General features: G+C 34.5%; 2 protein-coding genes and 1 pseudogene across 2 annotated transcripts; all 3 read left to right on the top strand.

Annotated features, from left to right (window-relative positions):
* The window catches only part of LOC144976492 (sodium/hydrogen exchanger 2-like), a 34732-nt pseudogene extending 28713 nt beyond the window's left edge, over positions 1 to 6019 (top strand).
* A 6689-nt stretch (positions 6020 to 12708) lies between these two features.
* LOC144976491 (uncharacterized) lies at positions 12709 to 13797 on the top strand (the record flags this gene model as incomplete). Its single annotated transcript, XM_078920782.1, has 1 exon — positions 12709 to 13797. A coding segment is annotated over one exon (1062 nt), but the record flags the coding sequence as incomplete, so codon positions are not given.
* Positions 13798 to 13813: 16 nt separating this feature from the next.
* Positions 13814 to 16749, top strand: LOC144976888 (uncharacterized). The gene has a single exon (XM_078921445.1). It carries the CDS (start codon positions 13898 to 13900, stop codon positions 14264 to 14266), a length of 369 nt encoding a protein of 122 aa, XP_078777571.1. The 5' UTR covers positions 13814 to 13897; the 3' UTR covers positions 14267 to 16749.
* Positions 16750 to 23659: the final 6910 nt, after the last annotated feature.

Raw genomic sequence — 23659 nt, 5'->3', positions numbered from 1 at the left:
CTTCTTCTTCTTCTTTCTTCTTCTTCTTCTTCTTCTTCTTCTTCTTCTTCTTCTTCTCTTCTTCTTTTCTTCTTCTTCTTCTTCTCTTCTTCTTCTTCTTCTTCTTCTTCTTCTTCTTCTTCTCTTCTTCTTCTTCTTCTTCTTCTTCTTCTTCTTTTCTTCTTCTTCTTCTTCTTCTTCTTCTTCTTCTTCTTCTTCTTCTCTTCTCTTCTTCTTCTTCTTCTTCTTCTTCTTCTCTTCTCTTCTTCTTCTTCTTCTTCTTTCTTCTTCTTCTTCTCTTCTTCTTTTCTTCTTCTTCTTCTCTTCTCTCTTCTTCTTCTTCTTCTTCTTCTCTTCTTCTCTTCTTCTTCTTCTTCTTCTTCTTCTCTTTCTTCTCTTCTCTCTTCTCTTCTTCTTCTTCTTCTTCTTCTTCTTCTTCTTCTTCTTCTTCTTCTTCTTCTTCCTTCTTCTTCTTCTTCTTCTTCTTCTTCTTCTTCTTCTTCTTCTTCTTCTTCTTCTTCTTCTTCTTCTTCTTCTCTTCTTCTTCTTCTCTTCTTCTTCTTCTTCTTCTTCTTCTTCTTCTTCTTCTTCTTCTTCTTCTTCTTCTTCTTCTTCTTCTTCTTCTTCTTCTTCTTCTTCTTCTTCTTCTTCTTCTTCTTCTCTTCTTCTTCTTCTTCTCTTCTTCTTTCTTCTTCTTCTTCTTCTTCTTCTTCTTCTTCTTCTTCTCTTCTTCTTCTTCTTCTTCTTCTTCTTCTTCTTCTTCTTCTTCTTCTCTTCTTCTTCTTCTTCTTCTTCTTCTTCTTCTTCTTCTTCTTCTTCTTCTTCTTCTTCTTCTTCTTCTTCTTCTTCTTCTTCTTCTTCTTCTTCTTCTTCTTCTTCTCTTCTTCTTCTTTCTTCTTCTTCTTCTTCTTCTTCTTCTTCTTCTTCTTCTTCTTCTTCTCTTCTTCTTCTTCTTCTTCTCTTCTTCTTCTCTCTTCTTCTTCTTCTTCTTCTTCTTCTTATTATATTATATTATTATTATGGGAGAATCCGCAATATTTGCGGAGAAATATAGACTATTTGGAACAGGCGGTCATCTATTCCTGCTTATTATATGTACTAGATTACTGTATTATATTTTAGATTTGTCGGTAATGATGTACTCGTGATAAAAATTAATATTAGCTTTACGGAACAATGTTGATCCACAACTCTACTATTTTAAGATAAAGAATAGATTAGAAAGATTATTATTATTACTCGATCAAGAGAGATTTAAAATTACGTCATCATTTGTTGTTATTGTTGTTGAGACTGAGATTATTATTATTACTTGAAAGTATCAAGTGAGATTGAAATTACGTCATCATTTTTTGTTGTTGTTGTTGAGAATGAGATTATTATTTACTTAATATATCAGAGAGGTTTAAAATTACATTATCATTTTTGTTGTGGATATGCTAGAATTGCGTAGAATAAATTATACTCGCAACGAAGCTAAACGTAAAAAAAGACAGAGTATTATGACCTAGTAGATTTTCTTGTATTAATTTGAGTCAAAGGATTATAGAATTAGCCTGAAATAAAAAAGTTTACAATTTACTCGTAAAAATAGTTTTATAATTTTTAAATTTGCCAGTAATTCGTGCTCGATGATATAAATTTTATATTGGCTGTTCGGAACAATGTTGATCCCAATGTTGATGTTTATTATTATTATTATTATTATTATTATTATTATTATTATTATTATTATATTATTATTATTATATTATTATTATTTTCATTATTATATATATATAAATATATATATATATATATATATATTATATATATATATATATTATATATATATATATATATATATATATATATATATAAATATATAATTATATATTATAATTATCATCATTATCATCACCATCATCATCATCTTCATATTTCCCTACTTACTACTTATATTTATTCTTACCCCTACAAACCTATTTCTCCACAGGTTTGGGTCTCTGGGGCATGTCCTATCTGGGCTGGATCCATCGTCCCATCTCCATCCTCCACGCCTTTGTCTTCTCGGCCCTTATCTCAGCCGTGGACCCGTGGCAGTTCTGGCTATCTTTGAGGAGATTCAGGTCAATGAGATTTTGTACATTCTGGTCTTCGGGAGTCGCTGCTCAACGATGGAGTCACTGTGGTAAGTGTTGGGTGCCATTACTGATGTTCTCTTTACAAAGGCCCAGGTTTGAGATTTATTGTCAATTTGTTTTTACTCTCTCTACGACTTTTACTACCAATACCTGTTTTTTTTTTTCAAGTGTTTTAAAAATTCCCAGTAATATTTAATTTCAACAATATCCACTATCCTACCAAAAAAAATAAAAAAATATCATAAACAGAAACAAAATAGACTATTTTACAGCATTTTAAATTTGTAATTTTCTCTCAAAACCTTGATATTTTTAACATACACACCTTAAATATGATTTAAAATGTTCAGAGAAATTGTTTCCTTAATCACGGGACTTAAGTTTTGTTAAGCCTCGCTCAATACCCCCTCTTCCCCCAAACTCGTTTCTTGCAAGAGGTTCTTTACTCTTAGCAGTTTATTATGACGTAGATTAGAGTCCCTGTATTTATTTTCCCAGGTTCTGTATCACATGATGGAAGGTTTTACTGAGATAGGGGAATCCAACTTGGAGGTGATTGATTTTGTAACAGGGTTTTGTTCTTTCTTCATTGTCGTCATTGGTGGAACTTTAATTGGGGTGGTCTATGGACTTGTTGTAAGTATTGGCCACCCTTTTTTTTAAAGTATGGTTAGAAACCAGTGGTCCTTCTGAGCTATTAGGCCCTTGGAGCCAGAGTTTATCCCGGTTTCTGTAGCGTGAAATGAATGATAGCAATCACTTGCTATCTATTGCAAAATACTTTCCACCAGATCTAACAGAATCAGCTACCCAATCACTGCTTTGTGGACAGGGGTGGGGGGGGGGGGGGGGGGGGGGGGGGGGGGGGGGGGGGGTCAGAAAAAATCTGGACTGCACCAGGGATCAATCTCAGTTCCTTCGTGCTCTACCAACTGAGCTATCGGGACCCCAATCAGATATCTGTACTTCATATCAATCAAACAATCAATCAATCAATCAATCAATCAATCAATCAATCAATCAATCATTTGATCAATCAAGTGTATGTCTAATAGGGATTGTATGATAAATATTGTAAGGGGCTTTAAATATGGTGATAAAAATGTAATATATTTATGATTCATATAGCGTGGCACAGCGGTATGACTTTGCTTCGTACCCAAAGGTTTGACTCCCCACTGCACTGTAACGAACTCCAGCAAGTCACCTCGCCCTAATCACTTTGCAGTGCTGCACTGTGGCTGACACCGAGTCATTGCAGTCCTCCATTGATAGGGTCTCTAAAGACAAATTTCCCCCTATGAATAAGGAAATGTTATTTTTAGTTTAATTTATAAAAAAATAATTTAACAATTGTTCTTCATTCCTCTTTTGTGTGCAGGAGCTTTCATCACCAAGTACACAGATCATGTACGAATCATAGAACCTATATTCATTTTTGTCCTTGGATACCTGGCCTACCTCACTGCAGAAAGTATGGAATTGTCTGGAATTTAGCGTGAGTCCCATTTTGGCATTAATATAGTGGAATAGATCGAGATCAATCCTTTCCCGTTGAGACTTATTTCTTTCAAAATCATCACTTCCTCCATTATTTATCTGTGCAGCTTTGTAGCCTTGTGGTATGACATGCGCTTTTGGACTTGTAGGTCTTTGTTAGAGTTTTGCTATAGGCAATAGGATCCAATAGTCTGATGTCACGTCCGCCCAGCAACGAACAGCTTGGTTCTAAACAAAGAAAATCTGTACTTTTTAGTCTTCATGCTGGCTAGAACTTTTTCACATGTCATGTGATCAGAATGTATGAAAGTCAAAACATGATCAGATTTATAATGTTTTTCTCCTCTGGATACAATTTTATGCTCATCGGAGAAGTATTTCATAATAGTTTAGAACCAGTTACTAAGTTATTATGCGTCACTATGAGGGAAGTGATGTCATGACTGTTGAAGCCTATTGAAAGTTGTGTCTTTTAATATGCTCTTTACTTACATTCTCTCACCGACAACAGTGCTGTGTTGGCTCCAACAACAAAAAAAAGATGTGATGCCCCAACCGACACGTAAACTGTCACTGAAGGCTTGGGATCCCTTGTAGAGCACTTTGTTTTCATGTTAACGGATATTGGACTGTATAAATGTTCAAATTTGTTTGTTTTAGATATAAACAAAAATTTAAATCTCTATGTTGACACACTTTTGATTAGTATACTGAGGTTTTATACATTACAACTTCATTGACAGGTTGACATTTGGAGGCATCATCATGCGTCATTACACAGAAGCCAATATGGCCAAAAAATCAACAACGACGGTGAAATATTTCATGAAGATGATGCCAACGTGTCAGAGACCATCATTTTTGTGTTCCTAGGTCTTTCAACAGTCATCGACTCTCATGAGTGGTACCTGGGCTTCATTCTCTTCACCATCCTTTTCTGCATCATCTTTAGAGTTACTGGTAAGACAAGCATGCATGCATTCATCACATTTTGCTTGGGTTTATTTTAGTTCTGTCTCAATCCTTGCTTGTTTTAAAATCTTTGTTCCTATCCATTTGGTTTATAAATCATAAGTATCCTTTAATAAATAACCTAATTGTGTTGAAAATGACTCGAAATTGCACATGTTCTTAAAATCATAAATATTGCCTATGAAATAGTTGAAATGTGTTGAAAATGCCTTTTTTTTAAAGATAATTAACATAAACAAGCATATCTCAATCTCCATGTTTGTTTACACAGGTGTGATATTCCTATCGTTCTGGTGAACCGCCGTCGCCTGATACCGTCTGTCTGCCATAGACCAATTCATCATGTCCTATGGTGGTCTACGGGAGCATTGCTTTCTGTCTTGCATTACTCCTCAACCACACCACATCCCTGAAAAAGCCATGTTTGTCACCACCACTATGGTCATTGTTTTCTTCACAGTCTTTGTTCAGGTAATGACCACAGACTTGTAAAGTAACAGCAATGCAGACCTAACTCTTATACAGATTTCAGCTGTATACTGATTTTTTATAAACCAAAATTGGGCAAATACTGATTCCCTTCCCCTAGGATTAGGATTTTGTCACCGAATGTTTAGAGCAAAATAGTTGAAAATGTTATTTAACTAAATGGAATTGGGACCAAACGGAATGATATCATCTCATTAATATTAAAACATTTTGAAGTCGTCATTCATTCACAAAATAGGTATGGCAGTCTTGAATTCCTGAAATACAGATTTCGCGCCGGCCCCCCCCCCCCCCCCCCCCCCCCCCCAAAAAAAAAATAAAAAATTATACAGATATTTATATATGTTGCAGGGATAATATATGTAAATTGCCAGCAAACCTCCACCACCACTATCATCATTAACATTATATCTTTTTTTATGTGTGTGTATGTTTGTGTGTGTGTGTGTGTATCTATCTAGGTTCATTGAAAATTGTTCTGAATTATTTTAATTCAGGAATTACCATCAAACCGGTGGTGAATGCTTTAAAAGTTGAGAGAGCAAAGAAAAGAGCCGTCCATGAATGAAATATTTCACGAAGGGTAAGCCTCATAAACAATACTTTTTCTTATAAATACCACCATTCAATACCATAGGGTTGAAAATAATTGATTATCACAATAAAGCTGATTGTGTATCAGTACATATATCTTCGTATATTTATATTTGTCACTCTTACTCTTGAATAACAAGGACGCGCTTAATATTTATCTGCAGTCCATCTGGTTTTTAAAGTGTGTTTATTTATTTATTCTTGACTGAAGAAGGGTTTTGGGGCTGAAAATGTTCAATGTCTGCAGTGTCTGGTATTTTGTTCTTGTTTTTTAATGCTGTATTTCCATTTTTGTACTTCACTTTTCACAGTCCACAGCTTCTAGTTCTAGCAGCTTAGTATCACTTACTTTGACCAAATAGATAGTGCAGGAAACATGAAGGAATTTCAATCTGACTGTCAACAGTACTAAATTTTGTATGTTTGTTTTGTGTGTATATCGGTAGGATTAATCATCTGATGCTGGAGTAGAGGACATTGTCGCAAGTCCGGGCACAACTCTCTCATCACAATAAGTAAATCTTGAGATGTTTTTTTTTTTCTTTAAAATATTTTTCATTTTTTTTACAATAACTCGTATACTGACAAAATACCTGTTTTCCTGTTGAATGGAAATTGGTTTTCCTTTTTAAATATTTTTGCAAAAGGCCCTATCAAGTTTTGTTTCTTTAACATTCCATAGACTTGACATGATAATTAACAAAGAAATTGTGTTACAGACTATGCCTGTTCAGAGAATTTCATTTTTTTAAAATGTATTATAATTTTACCACCATTGACTATCTCCCTAGTTTAGTACTACAACAATAAATACCTCAAGCCATGTTACTGAGAGACAAGCCAAAACACGGACACATCCATCATCCGTGTCTCACCAAACTCAACATGCAGAGCCAAATCCTCACCAAAGCTTCCCTGACCATGAGTCCGATGCCTCGTGAGTCATTTAACCTGCCCGCTCGAAGCCCCTCCTTGTCCTCCACTCCACAAGTAAGGATTCCATTTATGATTTAGGCTCTTGGGGGGGGGGTGGGGGGGGGGGGGGGGGGGGGGGAGGGGGGGGGGGGGGTCGTTTGTTTGTTTTAAATTATCTCTCACCCTGATTTGCTCAAGTAAGGCAAGAGAATGAAACAAAATCTATTCACTTTAAAACTCAATTAGAAGTCAGAGAAAAGAAAAAAGAGTAATGAAGCCTAGGGTTTCAGATTTCTTCTTAGTTTCTGCAACCATTAAATATACAGTAACGATTACCTTTCTACTCTTTACATCTGAGGCAAGTGTTTGCAAACAACTTTCTCCCAAATCTATCTCCTTCAATCCAAACGCTGTTTTTTTTAAATTGATAAATTGGTTTGATAGAACTTCAAATTAAGCATTTTGAAATATCATGTATGATATGTCTAAGTTTAAAAATAGTGACAAGAAAAAGATCACTACCCCCCCCCCCCCCCCCCCAAAAAAAAAAAAAAAAGAAAAAAAAAAAAGAAGAAAAAAATATCCTACTACCTGACTTGAGATAAAACCTCAGACCTTCTTATACTGTACATACGTTTTAAAACTTTTTTACTCTATAGAGAATTTTAGTGTTTGGGAAATTTACCTTTTGGGAGAAACTGTACAGGTGCCAGGAATGCTGAAATAAAAATTTTTGAAAAAAATGTCATCTTTTTTTTTTAAAAATTTTTTTTTCATCTTAATTTCATTTTTGTGTCAAAAATTTCAGAGAATTTTTTTTTTAATATGTCATTTTACATATTAATCATCCATTTTATACAAACTTTTGGGCTTTTCTCTCACAGTCGCGAGAAACCATTGCCGCCCCAATGATCAGGAGTCTGAGATAATCATAAACATGCAGGGGAATGGACCCCACAAGCCTTAAACAAACCCCCCTATAAATCTAGCCATGCATGGGTTCTGGAAGATTCTTGAATTCCCCTAGGCATCGAAATGTTTAGATCAGATTCAAAGTATCCCAAATATATATTGGGATGGATGGGGGGGGGGGGGGGGGGGGGTACCATCTTTAAAATGTTGTACTCCTCATTCGTCATCATCTGTTTGTTTTTGAAAAAGTGAGTGGAGCAGGCACTTGTTTGATATAACAACAGAAATGAAGTATAAAAATGCCAGAAGACAATAGAAATAAAAATTTCGCGGCGGCGCTGGGGGCTCGAACCCGCGACCCTTACTGGTACGACAACTCCGCCGGGCCCCGGGGAGATCGTGACTCTCCCGTATGACTATCCCCCGGATGCCCTCTACTGTATGACTCCACGTCCCGTGGAAGTCAACGTAAGTACGCTTTTTCCCGACCAGGCGGAGTTGTCGTACAGTAAGGTCGCAAGTTCGAGCCCCATCGCCGCTGGAAATTTATTCTCTATTGCCCTTCTGGCACTTTCCTACTCACTTCATTTCATGTGTCATTTGCTAACAGGTCCTTAGGAATGCAAAGACAGGATATTGGGAAATTGTTATGGACTCATTATCATACCGAAATACTCAAAAACAAAGAAAAATTAGTGTCCATTACTGTGTTGGATATTAGCCCTTTCTAATAAGTGAAATTTAGGTCTAAACCGAAATGGTTCGATGTTATTTTCAATCTTGAGAAATCTTCTCAAATTCATAATGAATTAAACCCCATATTTCACCATTAAACTTAATATTCTTTTTCAGCATCTGCTTCTCTTCAGATGATATATAAGATTTCATTTTTTAAAATTCTTCTCAAGTGGCTCAGGAAAGACGTCACCCCCTGGCAGAGATCCACAACCCTTTAAACCCCAACCCCCCCCCCATGGAGCCAGGAACAGATCCGTCCCCTTTTTTGGGCAATGGTGGGTGTCGCCCCCACCACCTCCACCACCACCCCCAAGTGCACCCGCAAACGGGATTAAAGGAATCAGCTAGTAGTCCCAATCAGAGAATTGCCAATGGATTGGGGAAAAGTACGCAAAAATTTTAGTTTTTCAGCTGTTCATGGTCGCCTAGAAAGAAATTTCAGATGTTCGGGAACAACCCTTTGGTAGGTATTATCTGTATGGTTTTTTTTTGTTTTTTTTTTTTTCAAAATATCTATAAAGATTAAAATTATTAAAGAAGTGACAAAAGATGGGCCTAATTCAGAGTTTTTCCTTCAATTTGATTTTTTTTTTTTTTTTTTTTTTTTTTTTTTTTTTTTTTTTTTTTTTGGTGAAATTAAGCCTATGCAAAAGATAGGTGTTGAAATTCAATAATGCTTTAAATGCTGAAAATATTTATGGAGACAAATCACATAATTATACTAAAAATCACCCCCTTTTATTTGATGCATTCTTTATTTTCCCCCCCAAAAAAATATACAGATTTTTTTTTGTAGGCACTTGCAAAATCTTGCAACTTTGTTGTTCTAGATATTATATTAGTGAAAAATTTATTTTTATTTAAAATAAATAATTCAAACTTATTGTAATGCTCGGCCAAGTTTCCTATAGTGTGGTATAGAAAGTGGAAGGGCTATCCCATCAATTTTTTTGTTTAATCTTTAGCCCAGGAGAGTGCCAACAGTCTGATGAAGTTTCAGAAGACATCCCGAAGTGTCTTTCACTTTTGGGAGAGTGTCCCCCCTTCCAAGCCCAGGTTTTTCAATTAATCAAATTTTAAGGCTTTTACACTAAAAATTTTAACTCACTCAAACCAGAGATTTTGCTTCTTTCCACAATTGGAGAAAAAAGTGGATTAAAAAAGAGCATGTGTATAATATTTTTATTAAACTAAAATATAGCTTGAAAACAACACCTAAATTTGCTGCATAAAAATGAAAAAATAGGCATGGGTAGAAGTAACCCGTAAAATACTGAAATATCGGTTTTTGGTTGCGTGAGTTAAGAGGTTGATAGGGGCGTGGCTGCTGTGGGTCTTGCATCTCCTTGTATTTCTTCGTTAGTGGCTTTTTTTCCCCCTATAGATAGAATTAATATGACATCACTCCGCCTTTGTTATTGTTTTTTGCCATCCTGTTAAAGAGTATTTCTCACAAAACTGTATTAACCAAAACTGTAAACGTCAAGGTTACACATAGTTGTGTGTGTTGCCGTTAATACTTCCGGGTGGCAATTTTTGTGACTTCTTAGCCAAGCCAAAATACTATCTATAGCGAGACTATTTTTGACCAAATCTTTGCTGGAGTCATTAACGGGGAAACCTAGGCTGTTAAATGTCAAGTCAATGTGTTTTTCTGTGAGAGAAGAAATCTTTATCCGTAAGTCACTCTGAGTGTAAAGAACAAAAAAAATTATTTGAGTCTCTCCTTTTTAATGGTGTTTGTAATGAGCCCTTTTTTTTTTTTAATTTTTTAATTTATTTATTATTTATTACAAACAATTGAAACGAAACTGAAGTAAAAAACAAGGATAATTAACAAAAATAAAAAAACAAGAAAAAACAAATAAATAAATAAAAATACCTAAATTTCCCTTTTAATAGATAAGAACTAATATAATAGTCTAATCTGTTGTTTCCCAAATTGAATCAAATGTGTGTTAACAAAAAAACAAAAAAATCAAGTAATTGAAAAAAGTAGAAAATCTTTTAAAAAAAAGCCCATGTAAATGTAAATATGTAAATAAAATTGTATTATTTCCAATTCTTGTTCAAAATATTAAAACCGACAAAATTAATCACTCTCAGTTCGGTTTCCATTTGTTGAAGCGGTACCCGTTTACCCCCCCCTTTTAAACCCCCGAGTCCCCCCGGTTTAACTTTTTTCCCCGCCTTACCCCCCCAGCCCTAATGTAATGAAATTTAGTTCAAGGGAATGGACATTCAATTTAATTAACTAAGACAGATGTGTGACGTTTTTGGTTTTCCCTTTGTCAACAGATGGGTCCGATAGCTCAGTTGGAGAGCACTCACTTCAAAATCAAAGAGCGAGATCAACCCCCCCGGGTGCAGTCGATTTTTTTTTTCTAAATCCCCTGTCCACCCAGCTTGTTTGGGGGACGGGCCCCTGTTAGATCTGGTGGAAAGTACTTTGCGATAGACTAGCGTCTTACCCAAAAAGGGTTACCCAAGAAAATTTAATGTCCATTTCAGGGCTAAAAAAAATTTGGATCAACTCCGCCCCAAATGGGCCTAAAGGGCTCTGAAGAATTTTTTTTTTTGTCAACAAAACACGATGAATTAAACACAAAGTCCATTGTGTTTTTTTACAAAGGCAAAGCCCAAAAATTCCACATGGTCTTCTTTTTGTAAATTAATCGAAGCTTCCAATCTATTAAACTATTGGTTTTTTTTGTTCTTTCGAGCTTCAACCCAAACATTTGCATTTTATTAACTATTAGTATGTGGTATACTAGTATTGGTAAGTCTATAATTTTTTAATACTGTCAAATTGGGTAACTTTATCTCAAGGGGATCCCTGCTCTTTGCTTTGAACAATAAGGTATTTTTTAGCTTTGTGACATTGTCATTTTACAAGGGAATAACTGCAACATCTGGGTGGGATTCCTGACCTCCCATAGGGGCAAGTAGGTACTTACTGTATCTTCTATCTCCTTATATCTGTTTCCAACACTGCTTTCTGTCTTTGTCTTGGATGAGATAACTTTGTTTTTTCCTGGTCAGATACCCTAGCTGGGAGAGAAAAGTCAGTTGTATAGAGATTTGGGAGATGATATGTTTTGTCTTTAAATAATCTCTCCGTTATGCACTTTATGATGTGTTATGTACATATTATATACGATTTGTAAATATTTGAGTGTATTCCTCTTAGTGGGGACATGAGCTTGTGTCTGGATGAGACTTTTAAGTTGATCTCAAACTAAATACTTTGATTGTGTGCTCTTGGAATCTACATCTGTTTTCCTAGTTGAACAAATTCCCCTTTGTCTTACCTTTTCTTGGTGCTTAAATTGTAATTCTAAAAGTGTTTACCATCCATTTTCTTCCAATTTACTGGTGCTGAAATGACCTTACATGTTTGCAAGCGCCGTAAAATCCTTAAAAACAAACAAACATAACTGCAACAATGGCTTACAATACTGAAAATGCATCAAATGCACAATGAAGAAATTACCTCTTGTGACAAAGTTATCTATTTGTCAATTATCTTGAGATAAAGTTACAGTGCAGCTATGTGGTCTAGTGGTATGACACTCGCTTTCTGATGGAAGGTCCTGGATTCGACCTCTGCTCGGTGCATAGTTGAGTCCTTGGAAAAGGCTCTTTACTCACATTCTCTCACCGTACTCAGGTTTAAAATGAGTACCTGGCCGTTAACAGCGTTGTCTTTACCCGAAAAATTGTAATATCGCCTAAACAGGCGTCATGTCTTGTCCTGCATGTTAATGTTGCTGTTGACCAGGGACCCCTTGTAAAGCGCTTTGAGCACATTTAGTGGATATTGCGCTGTATAAAGCTCAATTATTTGTCAATTATCTTGAGATAAAGTTACTCTATTTGTCAGTTAACTTGAGATAAAGTTACTCTATTTGTCAATTTCTTGAGATAAAGTTACTCTTTGTCAATTATCTTGAGATAAAGTTACTCTATTTGCCAACTGTCTTGAGACATAGTTGCTCTATTTGCCAATTATTAATTGGCTCATAATTACTTTTACTTTCACAGATGCCTCCATGGGAAATCCTTTAACTCAAGTCACAACCACTTCTAATGTAATCACCACCTCTAGCAATACTTCTTCATCACCGTCTCCTCCACTACCATCCCCTCCATCACCGTTACATCTGTTAATCATCATCGCCATCACCTCCTCCTTCAGATCCTCTTCCTCCGATATAGAATCAGGCCAAGAGTCAACTACAAATACAACTAGTCAAAATCATCACCATAATCCAGCAGCAACAGCAGCCTGATAGGAGCACAACAAATGCATCATCTCATCTCCACCACCATCTTTAACAGCATCTAACTACCCCGCAGCAAATACAGGAGATCACGCAGCAGCAACAGCAATGATAATAACAGAATCGTGACGGAGTAAACATTGGCAAGACCACTGACAACAAGAACCACGACAACCTTCACCTTCAACCTCGACCTCTGACCCCAACCACCACTGTCAACGTTTACACAGCAGTTTTTTGACCATCACAACGAAGACAATATCAAGAATACCAAAAGTAAAAGCAAACATAAATCTAAGAGCAAGTCCAAGTCTAAGTCAAAGTCAAAAAGTGCCTCCGGTTTGTGCCCTACAACTTCCTCTTCCTCCTCATCCACTTCCTCTTCTTCCAATGCCAATAATGATAATAATAATGATAATAATAATAGTTCCATTTCGGTGAGCACCACCAGCAACATTCCCCATCCGTTTTCACAGCTTGCCATTTCTTCTGACATTCCACTTCCGCTTCCCCTTCCTCCTTTCACTGAAGGTGATTCTTCTACTAGCCAATTCCAAGAGCCCCAGCTTGGTGAAAATGATAAATTAATCAGCAACGACCACAAGACCCTACCGGCCACAATACGATGTGATGATTCAGGCCAAGGGAGTTCTAGTCCAATTTGTGATGACCGCAGCGATCTCAAATCAGATCTAAGTACAGATATAAGCTGCACACCATCACAACATCTTCACCAGCCGCCAGCCAAAGAAGAAACGCTTGCTGAGAGTTCTCTCCCTTGGCGACGCCAAACATCATCATTACCTCCTGTGCCATCTTCTGTATCCTTAAGTCTTCCAGATGATGAAAACCCTCTCATGTCGGAAGCACCCTCATGGGCAGATAACTTGGCATACAACCACTTAACTGAATCGGGCTCTCCTTATCATTCCCCATACAACACATTGACTGGTACGAATGCATCCCCATCACCTCCACCCAGACCTGTGTTTGACCTTTTCCCTCCCAGTTCTCCCTCCCCAGACGAGGAAGACAACAACCGTAATAATGACAATCAGAACCACGACAATGAAACCAACAAGCACCCCGTCGACACCATTCCACCCCGCCTTGGAAAGACGAGGACTCTGGACACATCGACGACGAACCGATTCCGTCCCATTGCCCGATCGCCTCTCGGCAAGGTGGAGGAGGAGGAGACAAGGCCAGCTGTCTTCTGGTATCATCACACGACCTTGTCCCACCTTCCCATCATTCCTGTTTAGAATTCAGGACCCACACGCTACTGGAGGGTGGGGTGGGGGTAATGGCAATGGAGCAGGGTGTGGGGCAGTTGGAAATAGATTACGCCGTGTCAGCAGCTTGGCCAGTTCCCCAGTCCATTTTCAGTTGATGGATAAACCGGACGCTATTACAATGAACGCCATTGAATCAGAACTGATTGGAGTGGAGTCCGATTATCACCATGAGATGAGAGACAGAGTGGCCAAATGGCTTGCTTTATCTCCCCCGACGTCGACATTGTTAGGCGGTGCTAGTGCTGGTGATGGGGAAGAAGGGAGAACTTTGTCACCAGAGAGAGAAATGATTCTGGAGTCTTTGAGGAAAAAGAAGGAGCAGTGGGAGATGGAAGAAACGCCGAGTGGAACTGATGCCGATGTGGAGTATGATTCCAATGATTGTAAAGATGATGATGACATTGATGACGACGATGATGATGATGATGATGATGATGGTGTTGTTTTTGATACAAAATTTTAATAGGCATATCTATACAAAGAAATAATTGTTGCAAGATGAAATTGTTTTATCTCTACATAATAAAGGGTGCAAAGTTGAGTTAAAATTATATAATTTGATCATCTAATCTTGTAAGGAAGTTGCATTAGTGACATCTTTCAATGCATTCCAATCCTTTCATTTTGTACCCGTTAATTTTGGTATGTCCAACTCTTCCACCAAGAATCATTTATCACACTGCCGTCAATGCAAAAGTCTTATTTGACTCTACAGTTTGTAAGGAACTAAATTTAAAAGCAAAAAAAAATAAAAGAAAGAAATTTTTAAAGCAAGCTGTGAAAAACCGATGTTTTTTGTAACAATGTAAGGCACAAATAAAAAAATATTGTTATTTTGAAAAAAACAAACTCAACAAACTTATCATGCCTGATTGAAAGAACGGATCACGTATAAAAAAATGTTTAAATTTTACAGTGTTGACCAGTCAAAGAATTGGTTGATTTCTTTTATACATTTATTTCTTTATTCTTAATAATTATTTATTTATATATCTTTTGTTTGTTTGGGTCTATTATTTTATTTGTTTATTTTGTTTTTGTGTACCAAGGAGGGTTGTATCATCTTGCTCTTATATAGTTATAGTGTGAATATTAAGGCAATCGAACAAGCAATGTGATTTGAATAGAAAGCTAATAATATTGTGTTTGAAAGGGGCATGAATCCATTCTTACTATGGTGAGATATTCTTGGCAAGCCTTATTCTTTGATCTCTTGTTGATATTTATTGTTAATCAAATCAGTTTTGAAGCAAACAAAATGACAATATTTGTATTTCCAAACAAGTACGCATGTGCTATATAATAGTTGATTTATAACTATGTGTATGTGAGTTTATTCACGGGTAATAATAAAGTAGTGATTTAGGATAAATCCTTAATTTATTGATAAATTAATAAGTATATTTATATGTTTATCAATATGTACATACACAAAAGAGCGTTTGTTGATAATCAAATAACTTTTTTAACTAGCTCGAGGTAAGATCTTTATTGAAGATCTGAGTGAAGGCATTGGTCTACCTGCCTCTATTTTTTTTCATTAATGGCCGATTGCTATAAATCTGAATGAAATGAAATTTTGTTTTCTAATAATTTTCTGTCATATTCAGATTTCTGCACTGGAAAATTTGTCAAAACATTTGTGGAACCTGTTTTTAAACCGAAGCACACTTTTATACAAATTTAGCAAAGTTCGAATTTATACCACGTCTGCTTTAAATTTTAAAGCAATAATTTTTATTTAGCACTAGATATAGAGGAAGATTTTTTTCTCTCATCTTCTTCTATTCATCTGTTTTTCAAATCCTATCATCTTACTTTTTTCCTGGCGCTAAACTGACCCAGCCAGGATTGTCACAAGCATTGTGTTAACTTCTCCAACTACAGAACCTAATTTTTTAGGACTGTGATATGATATAGACATGTATCTACATTGACTGAAATGAGGTGCTATTGTTTGTATATTATTTTGACCATATCACTGCATTTGATCTGATAGATCACCCCATGACTCGTCATGATGTAGTCCATGTAATTATTTATACATTCTATGTAAAATAGTAAAAAAAAGAATTCAGCTGATATGATATGTGTGAGGCGCATGAAAATAAGTGGGAATATTTTTTAGTTTGTGAAGTTTATACATTTTCTTCATTGACAGACTTTCCTGCGTATTTTCCAATTATCATGACTAGAAACTGAGATATGGCTTGTGAAAGGCATATATCTCGAAAAGTACAAAATAAGTTTGTTAACAAAAGACAAATAGTGATCTTGCAACTTGTTACTGATTTTCCTGCGCCGGCTCACATATGATCACGATTATGTCAGTGGTCAACATGCTATGCTAGTTGACGACAAATTGACAACCATGTATATATGACATGTAAGATATTATCAACCGTGTTTGCTGTTTGTGAAATTGTATGCCAGGATTAGGATTGTCTTTACATTGTGTGCTGGCCTGACATAAGATTTATGTTATAAATTAGATATTGAAAAACTTGGTCATAAAGCTGATTTTTTTTTTTACGTCTTAGTATGGCTACAAAGGCAGATTTCATCTATCATTTGATTCTGATCTCAGTCGTCTTACTTTTTACCAGGTTTTTGAATTACCTCAACTGATTTACTCTCAAAGGAACATTTTGGTAAAAAAATAGACCAAAAATGAAGTGTTAATGTTGGGACCATGGAAATGAATGTATCTATATAGATAGTCTGAAGTTGATGTCACTCAGGTCTTTGTTATTGCTTTTTGCCATCCGTGTTTATGAGTAATTCTCACTAAACTGTATTAACCAGACTATAAGTGTTCAAGGTTACACACAGTTATGTGTGTTGGTCCGTTCTACTTCTGGATGTCAATGTTGTGAGCTTCTTAGCCAAGCGCATACTATCTATAAAGCATATCTGTTCGTTTAAAATGCCCCCCCCCCCTCCCCCCTCCCAAAATCGTCATTGCATCTTTTAAAACTGGTATGATTTTAAATAAATCGACTGCTCATTCACATACAAACGAGGAGAGTTATTTCAAAGTTGCAGGCATTCAAAGGAAATCATAATGCTAAAAATAAGAAATTGAAAAAGAAACCCTGGACATACCTGGAAAGATTTTAACGGACAGTTTCGTCTGAAAACAATGTAAAAAAAAAAGGTTCCATTCTCCTGTTTCATGATTAAAGCTTCCTGCTTACTTACTGTCAGTCCAACACACAATCATTTACTACTTCATGTTTTTGTGTGTATTCAGAGACATTTTTGATTTTAGTATGTACCACTTTGTGATATATGATATGGCAATGACTATCAATTGGACAGCTGTTACTATTATATTTCTAAACCCTTTACTTTGCTCAAAGGTGACCATTTTGAATGTGTTTTATTATAGAATTTCCTCATCAATAGCCTTTTACATCCTGACATAATTATAAATATATATCTAATTTTTTTTTTTCTTGATTGTAAGACAATGATTGGAGAATGTTTTATGAAAAGCAGAAGTCCTCTTTTTAATAACAAATATATTGTACCTCATTGTATTTTTTTGTTGTTTTTTTTTTTTTAAGTTATAATTGACAATGACAACAGTTGCATATATACAATTTTATTTAAAGCTCATAATATTATTGTTTTAAGGGTTTCTTTAACTGAATAGAGATCGTTTTTTATTAACTAGTCATATGTGGTTTTAGAATTCGCTAAATTTAAATTCTCTATGTTTATTTTTAATGATTCGTTTTTATTGTTGACAGTGATATTATTGACACAATCTTTTATATAAAATACAAGCAAATACAATATACAGTTTAGAATAGAATCCCTTACGCTGAGACTGCATTTCATCGAAATCGTTATATCTTCCATTTTGTTTCAGGTTATAATGTCCATTCCTGAATACCCTCAGTGAGGTTCTTGACCTCCCACAGTGGGCAGAGAGGCACTTCTATACCCCTAAATCTGTTTTCCAAGTTGCTTTCTGTCTTTCTTTTGGAATGGGATTGCTTAGTTTTGTCCTGGCCTTTGTTGGAGTCCTTAGCTGAGAGGGAAACAGTCAAATGTATAGTTAAAATTTTGGGAGATTATCTTTTTTTCCTTGTAAATCATCTCTTTGTTGTGTATTGTTAGTTATGCTTTCTGTTTTGGTTATATTATGTAAGCATCTGAGTGTATTCCTCTTCGGGGGACATGTGCTGGTGTATGGATGAAACTTTTAAGTGATCTCAAACTAAGTACAATGACAGTATGCTCTTGGAATCTGCATCTGTTCCCTATTCGTACCATTCCCCTTTGTCATACTTTTTCTTGGGTGCTTTAAATGTAAATCTATATAATCCTTTGACTATTCAATTTTCTTCCATTTTACTGGCGCTGATATGACCTAAATGTGTCGCAAACGCTGTTAAACCCTGTAAGAGAAAACAAAAACATTCCTGAATATAATGCTAATTTTGGTATCTATTTTCCTTTGTAATCACCTCTCTCCAGTATTTTAAATTACTTAAATATGCATTTTATAATAATTATTTATGACGTGATCTTGTGCTAGTTTATGGATGAGACCTCAAATTAGATGCACCAATTGAGAGTGCTCTAGGAATCCACCTCTGTTTCCTGATTAAATTTATATCGCTTTCTTTTTTTTAACTGCTGGGGGCAGCACAAAGTTAAGTCCTTGGAATAGGCTCTTTAAATAGAAAAAAAAAATCAACAAAAAAAACAAAACCTTAGCATTTTTATATTTGTAACATGCAGGTCGAGACATGTTGCCTGTTAAGCGATGTTACAATTTTTTTCAGAGTGAGACAACGCTGTTGACGGCCAGATTTTCATTTTACACCTGAGCAAGATGAGGGAATTTGAATAAAGAGTCTTTTTCAAAGAATTAACTATATGCCGCTTGAAGCGGAACTCGAACCCAGGACCTTTCCTATCTGCATTCTGATCGTGTGTCATGTCACAAACCACATAGCAGCATTCTTTCACCAAACTCTCTTATGGAGTGTAAGGGGTATTACAAAATATGAAAGCTCACTTTGTGTGTGTGTGTGTGTGTGTGTGTGTGTGTTTTTTGTTTTTTTTTTACTAGATTTTTGTTCACTCTCGAAACCTCAGCAATTCCATCCAATACCAACACTTTATCCTCGGCAACAGTCCTTAATAATTTTGTCCAGATTTTTTTTCTTAATTTTTTTTTTTTCACCGCTGAAATTGAAGCAAGATGTTAAGTTACCGTCTCAGTTATCAGGGTCACATACCTCCTAAATGGAGAGAGTACTTTTGTGAGAATCTTTTGCAGATTGTTTTAATTTATGATGATGCTATTTTAAAAAAGTTTAGCTGGGTCTAAACCTTGCATTTATATTATGAATGATAATAATAATAATAATAATAATAATAATAATAAATAATAATAATACTAACATAATAATAATAACAATAATGATATGATAAATATAATAATAATAATAATAATAATAATAATAATAATAATAATAATAATAATAATAATAATAATAATAATAATAATAATAATAATAATAATAATAATAATAATAATAATAATAATATAATAATTAATAATAATAATAATAATAATAATAATAATAATAATAATATAATAATAATAATAATAATAATAATAAATAATAATAATAATGATAATAATAATAATAAATAATAATAATAATAATAATAATAATAATAATAATAATAATAATAATAATAATAATAATAATAATAATAATAATAATAAAATTGAGGTAAAAGACTAATGAATTGCAACTTTGTGCAATTTGTAGAATTGTAGAAATGTGTACAAAGGTAGTGTGTACTGGTTTTTTTTTTTGTGTGTGTATGACATGTGCATGTTAGTGTGTTTATGTGATGAGACAACGGTATTATGCTTGCAGGATGTGTTTTTGTGTGGAATTGCATGTATGCGTGATTCTTTTAAAAAAATTTTTTTTGGTTGTATATATGTTTCCAGTTGCTTTAAGAAGTGTTTGGAAGTTTATGCCAATTTGCCTGTAAACTATATGTTTATCTAATTTGGAATGAGGGTATACCTATTGATATCATATTATATTTCTGCATTGATTATACATAATAATATGTATTTATTAGATAAAAAACGATCACGCATTGAAGATAATTTATTAATACTGGTGTGTCAATCAATGTGTTATGCCTCATGTGTTAGTGTTTTATGTGAAAGAGTTTCCACCATTAACATTAACTTTGTTCTCTCGACCTTTTTTTTTGTCATTAAACTTGTCAAAGACGCTGTGTAAAATGCAGAGGATTGGCAACTTCTCTTGCAATTTTTAATTATTTTACCGACCTGCCACTCACACAGATTTAATCGGTATATTTAGATTATTTTGGTGATCAAATTTGGCCCAGTTCGGGCTTGGTTTTGCTCCTGATTCTGATTTTTTAACCAAAATTTTTGAGAAGTGAAATGGGTATAGTATGATCAAATAGAACCAAAATTCATCACACTAATTAAACATTACTTTAAATAAGAGTAAAAATCATGGATTTTGTGTGGATAAAGATGTTTTTTTTTTCTCTCTTCAAATTCGGATTTTAAAATACACAAGTTTTTAGTTTGTTGCCTTTGGCAGGTCTGATTTTCTATCTGTTGTTTGATTTGATATTTCTGTCCCAGAAGTCAAACTCTTTCTTTAAAACCTTTTAATGGCTAAGTTTTATCTATGATAAAATAAACAAAATAACTCTCAGATGTAATTGGTCTTAATTTCCTGTGTTTGTTGCATTGAAGACAAAGAAAAATCCATGTAGAAATTTCTGGTGCAATATTCCAGCAGTTTTTTAAAGGTGAGATGACAAAAGCCTGTTTAAGTGTTGCTAGAGCATGGTTCATTGCTTTAAAATTTCTGTGCGCAAATTGGAGATGGTCCAGAATGTTACGACGTCATTAAATAAAACTTTTAATTATTTTCTCCAAACATTTTATGGAGATCTCAGAGCAGCATGTCTAAAATTGTTAATTTGGTCAAAGTGACATTGCTGAAGAGAATTTTAAAATCAAATAATAAATAATGTATGTTATCCAAATGTTCTATAGGTTGAAATATTTCTTCTAAAAACTGGTACTGATTGGTCGGAACACTTTGAAACATTTTAACCACACACACCTACACACAAACACAAATTATTTTCATCTCCTCTTCGAGAATGGTGGTAGACATGATAATTAATATTTATTTGTTTATATCAATATCAATATTGGTAATGTTATAAAAATGGTACATGATATATGATAGGAGCATTTTAGAAAGTGAAAAGAATTTTTTGTTAGTTTTTTATGCTTTTCGGAAGACATCATTACTAATAAATCATTCATTTATAGCTGGTTGCCTTTTAAATTTTACCAAAATGATTTTTATTTTATTTTGGACAAAAGTTCTTTTGTTGGTTTTGTTTTAATAATTTTTAGAACGTTTTTTATTAGTTGTATCTGTGTGTATCTATTGGTTTGAATTCTTGGATGCTTTATTGTAATTCTAGAACTTTTTACTATCCCATTTTCTTCCTTTTTACTGGTGCTGATATGACCTTAATGTGTTGCAAGCGCCGTAAAACCCTTAAAAACAAAACAAAAACACGAATTTGTAAATTCTATTCCTTTTATTGTTGTGAAACTTTAAGAGACTGCGTAGAAATAAAAATGCCTTTTTTCTTCATTATCCATGTGCATAGTGACCTTCCAAAATGTTAGAAGACGAAAAATGAAATATTTATTTCAGAATTAAAGGAACTAATAAATGAAAAATGAAATGTGTGGTATCTAAAAATAGGCAAAATTTACAACTCAGTTCTTCAAACTACAGCGACCATTATCACGCCTCATTTTGAAGTTGTGAAATTTGCTATGAGGACTTCTTGTTATTCCAGGGTTTGTGAATTGTTTTACCGATGTTTTTTTTTTGGTGTTAACTGAAGAGGATTTAAGTTTAAGCCCAAAGAGTTCCTTGCTTTTTTTATTATTGTTTTTAGTTTGGAAACTTTTATATACATGTCTATAAACATTTCCCCAAAAGGTGTGTATACCAACAGCTTAGCTAGCGTTTTGTAAGTAGAATTACATTTTATATTTTACAAGGGGGGGGGGGGGGAGAGAGAGATAAAGGAGGTGGGATAAAAGATGATGCATGATTACTAAACATGAAGTCTCAGGGTTCTCGTTTTATCCCAAATGTATTCCAATTTATTAACTTATATTGACATATTATGGGTATGGGAGATCCAGTCGGAAGTGACTTTGTGGTTATGCCGGGTTTTATGATTGATTCTAATTCTAACGGTTCGAACTTCAAAACAATTGGTTAATTTATCTGGTCAAAATATGCGCAATAGTGTGCGTTGTGTTGCCATGAAATAAGTTTTTTAAAATGATCTCACCATGCCGTCATTCTGACAAGAAACTTGCTTGTCCTTGCTCTGTGCCTCGGACTCCCAAGAGTTCTTGTCTGGAATGGGACCATTAATTAAGTCTTACCGAACGACTGAGGGGGATTTATCTTTAATGAGAGATGACATTGTCTTTCCTAATGTGAGTTATTTCTTAATAACTGTAACCATCAGAGCGTACCCTTTCACGCATTACGAGATCTATTTCATACTCCTTTTTACTGGCACTGAAATAGCCTTTGTGTTAAGTGCAGTAAATGGAGTAACGAACTTTGACAACTTGCAACTCCTGAAGGCATTGTCAGCTTCGAGCAAATATTAGAGGGACAAGAAAAACAATTATATGTGTGCTCTTATGCAACGTTTTATCAAAATTTTAAAAGTAAATGAGTGTAAAATCAGATATTTGAAAAACTGAATGTGAAAAGTGACAGATGTGGTTAAGAGGAATTTGTTCAAAATTACGCAATTCTTCATATTGTATTGTTTAAATTGTCTCACAAAGAGGAATGAATAATCATTTTTTACTGTCACTTTTTTAAATTTTTGATACACAACTGTTAATAAGTTCCTCTTTGTTTCTGAAATGTTTCAAAACAATAATTTTAAAAAGCACCCACAAATCGGAGGAATTGTGAAATATATATAATTTTAGACCTTTACAAAAATGTGTTTGATACCGGTATTGTATTGGGATAAAGACATATGTGTTAACAGGATAGTTATTGTATTGCAATAAAGACAGATAAATTGTGATAAATTGCATCAGGAAGGCTGTATGAATGCGTAGATTTGTGTGTTGAACGAATATTGTATCGTTTTCAATATACTATTTAACATCATGTAAAATGCAATAAAAGTAAATCAATTGTAGTTTGGTTTGATATTATTTTTTTGCCAGGTCCTTCCATTTTGGCAAGGATCTCCTGTCATTTTGTGTATTGTGGGATGGGATCTTTTGTCCTCCCATGTGGATGGGGAGAAAATTCTTGCTGGGTCATCTGTACCCATGGAAGACAAAAGGGAAAGCCAAGATCTGAACAAGTGTGTATGACAGGTGCTAAAGCAAGAAAGAAATATAGAAGAAAAAAAAAATCATCCCAAAAAATCAGTCGACCTCGGCTGGGGATCGAACCTCAGAAATTCTGATTACTGTAATCAGAAAGTCTGAGGTTCGATCTGATTGACTGAATTTTTGGGATGGTTTTTTTCTTTCTTGTTTTGTCTGGCACCTTTCATACTTGTTCAGATCGTTATCTTACACTGGTGCCTGCTCCTTAATTTTGATAAGACAAAAGGGAATTCTTCCAAGTAAATCGGCGGCAATTGTTTTAAAGGGTTTTACAGCGCTTGTGACACTTGTTCTATCAGCGCCAGTCAAAAGTGAGAAAATGGGATAGTTAAAGAATTCAAGATT

This window comes from Berghia stephanieae, chromosome 7, assembly GCF_034508935.2.
Source record: "Berghia stephanieae isolate SIO BIC M18660-M18661 chromosome 7, UCSD_Bste_1.3, whole genome shotgun sequence".
Classification (NCBI taxonomy): domain Eukaryota; kingdom Metazoa; phylum Mollusca; class Gastropoda; order Nudibranchia; family Aeolidiidae; genus Berghia; species Berghia stephanieae.
This window is presented reverse-complemented; position numbering and strand designations above follow the sequence as displayed.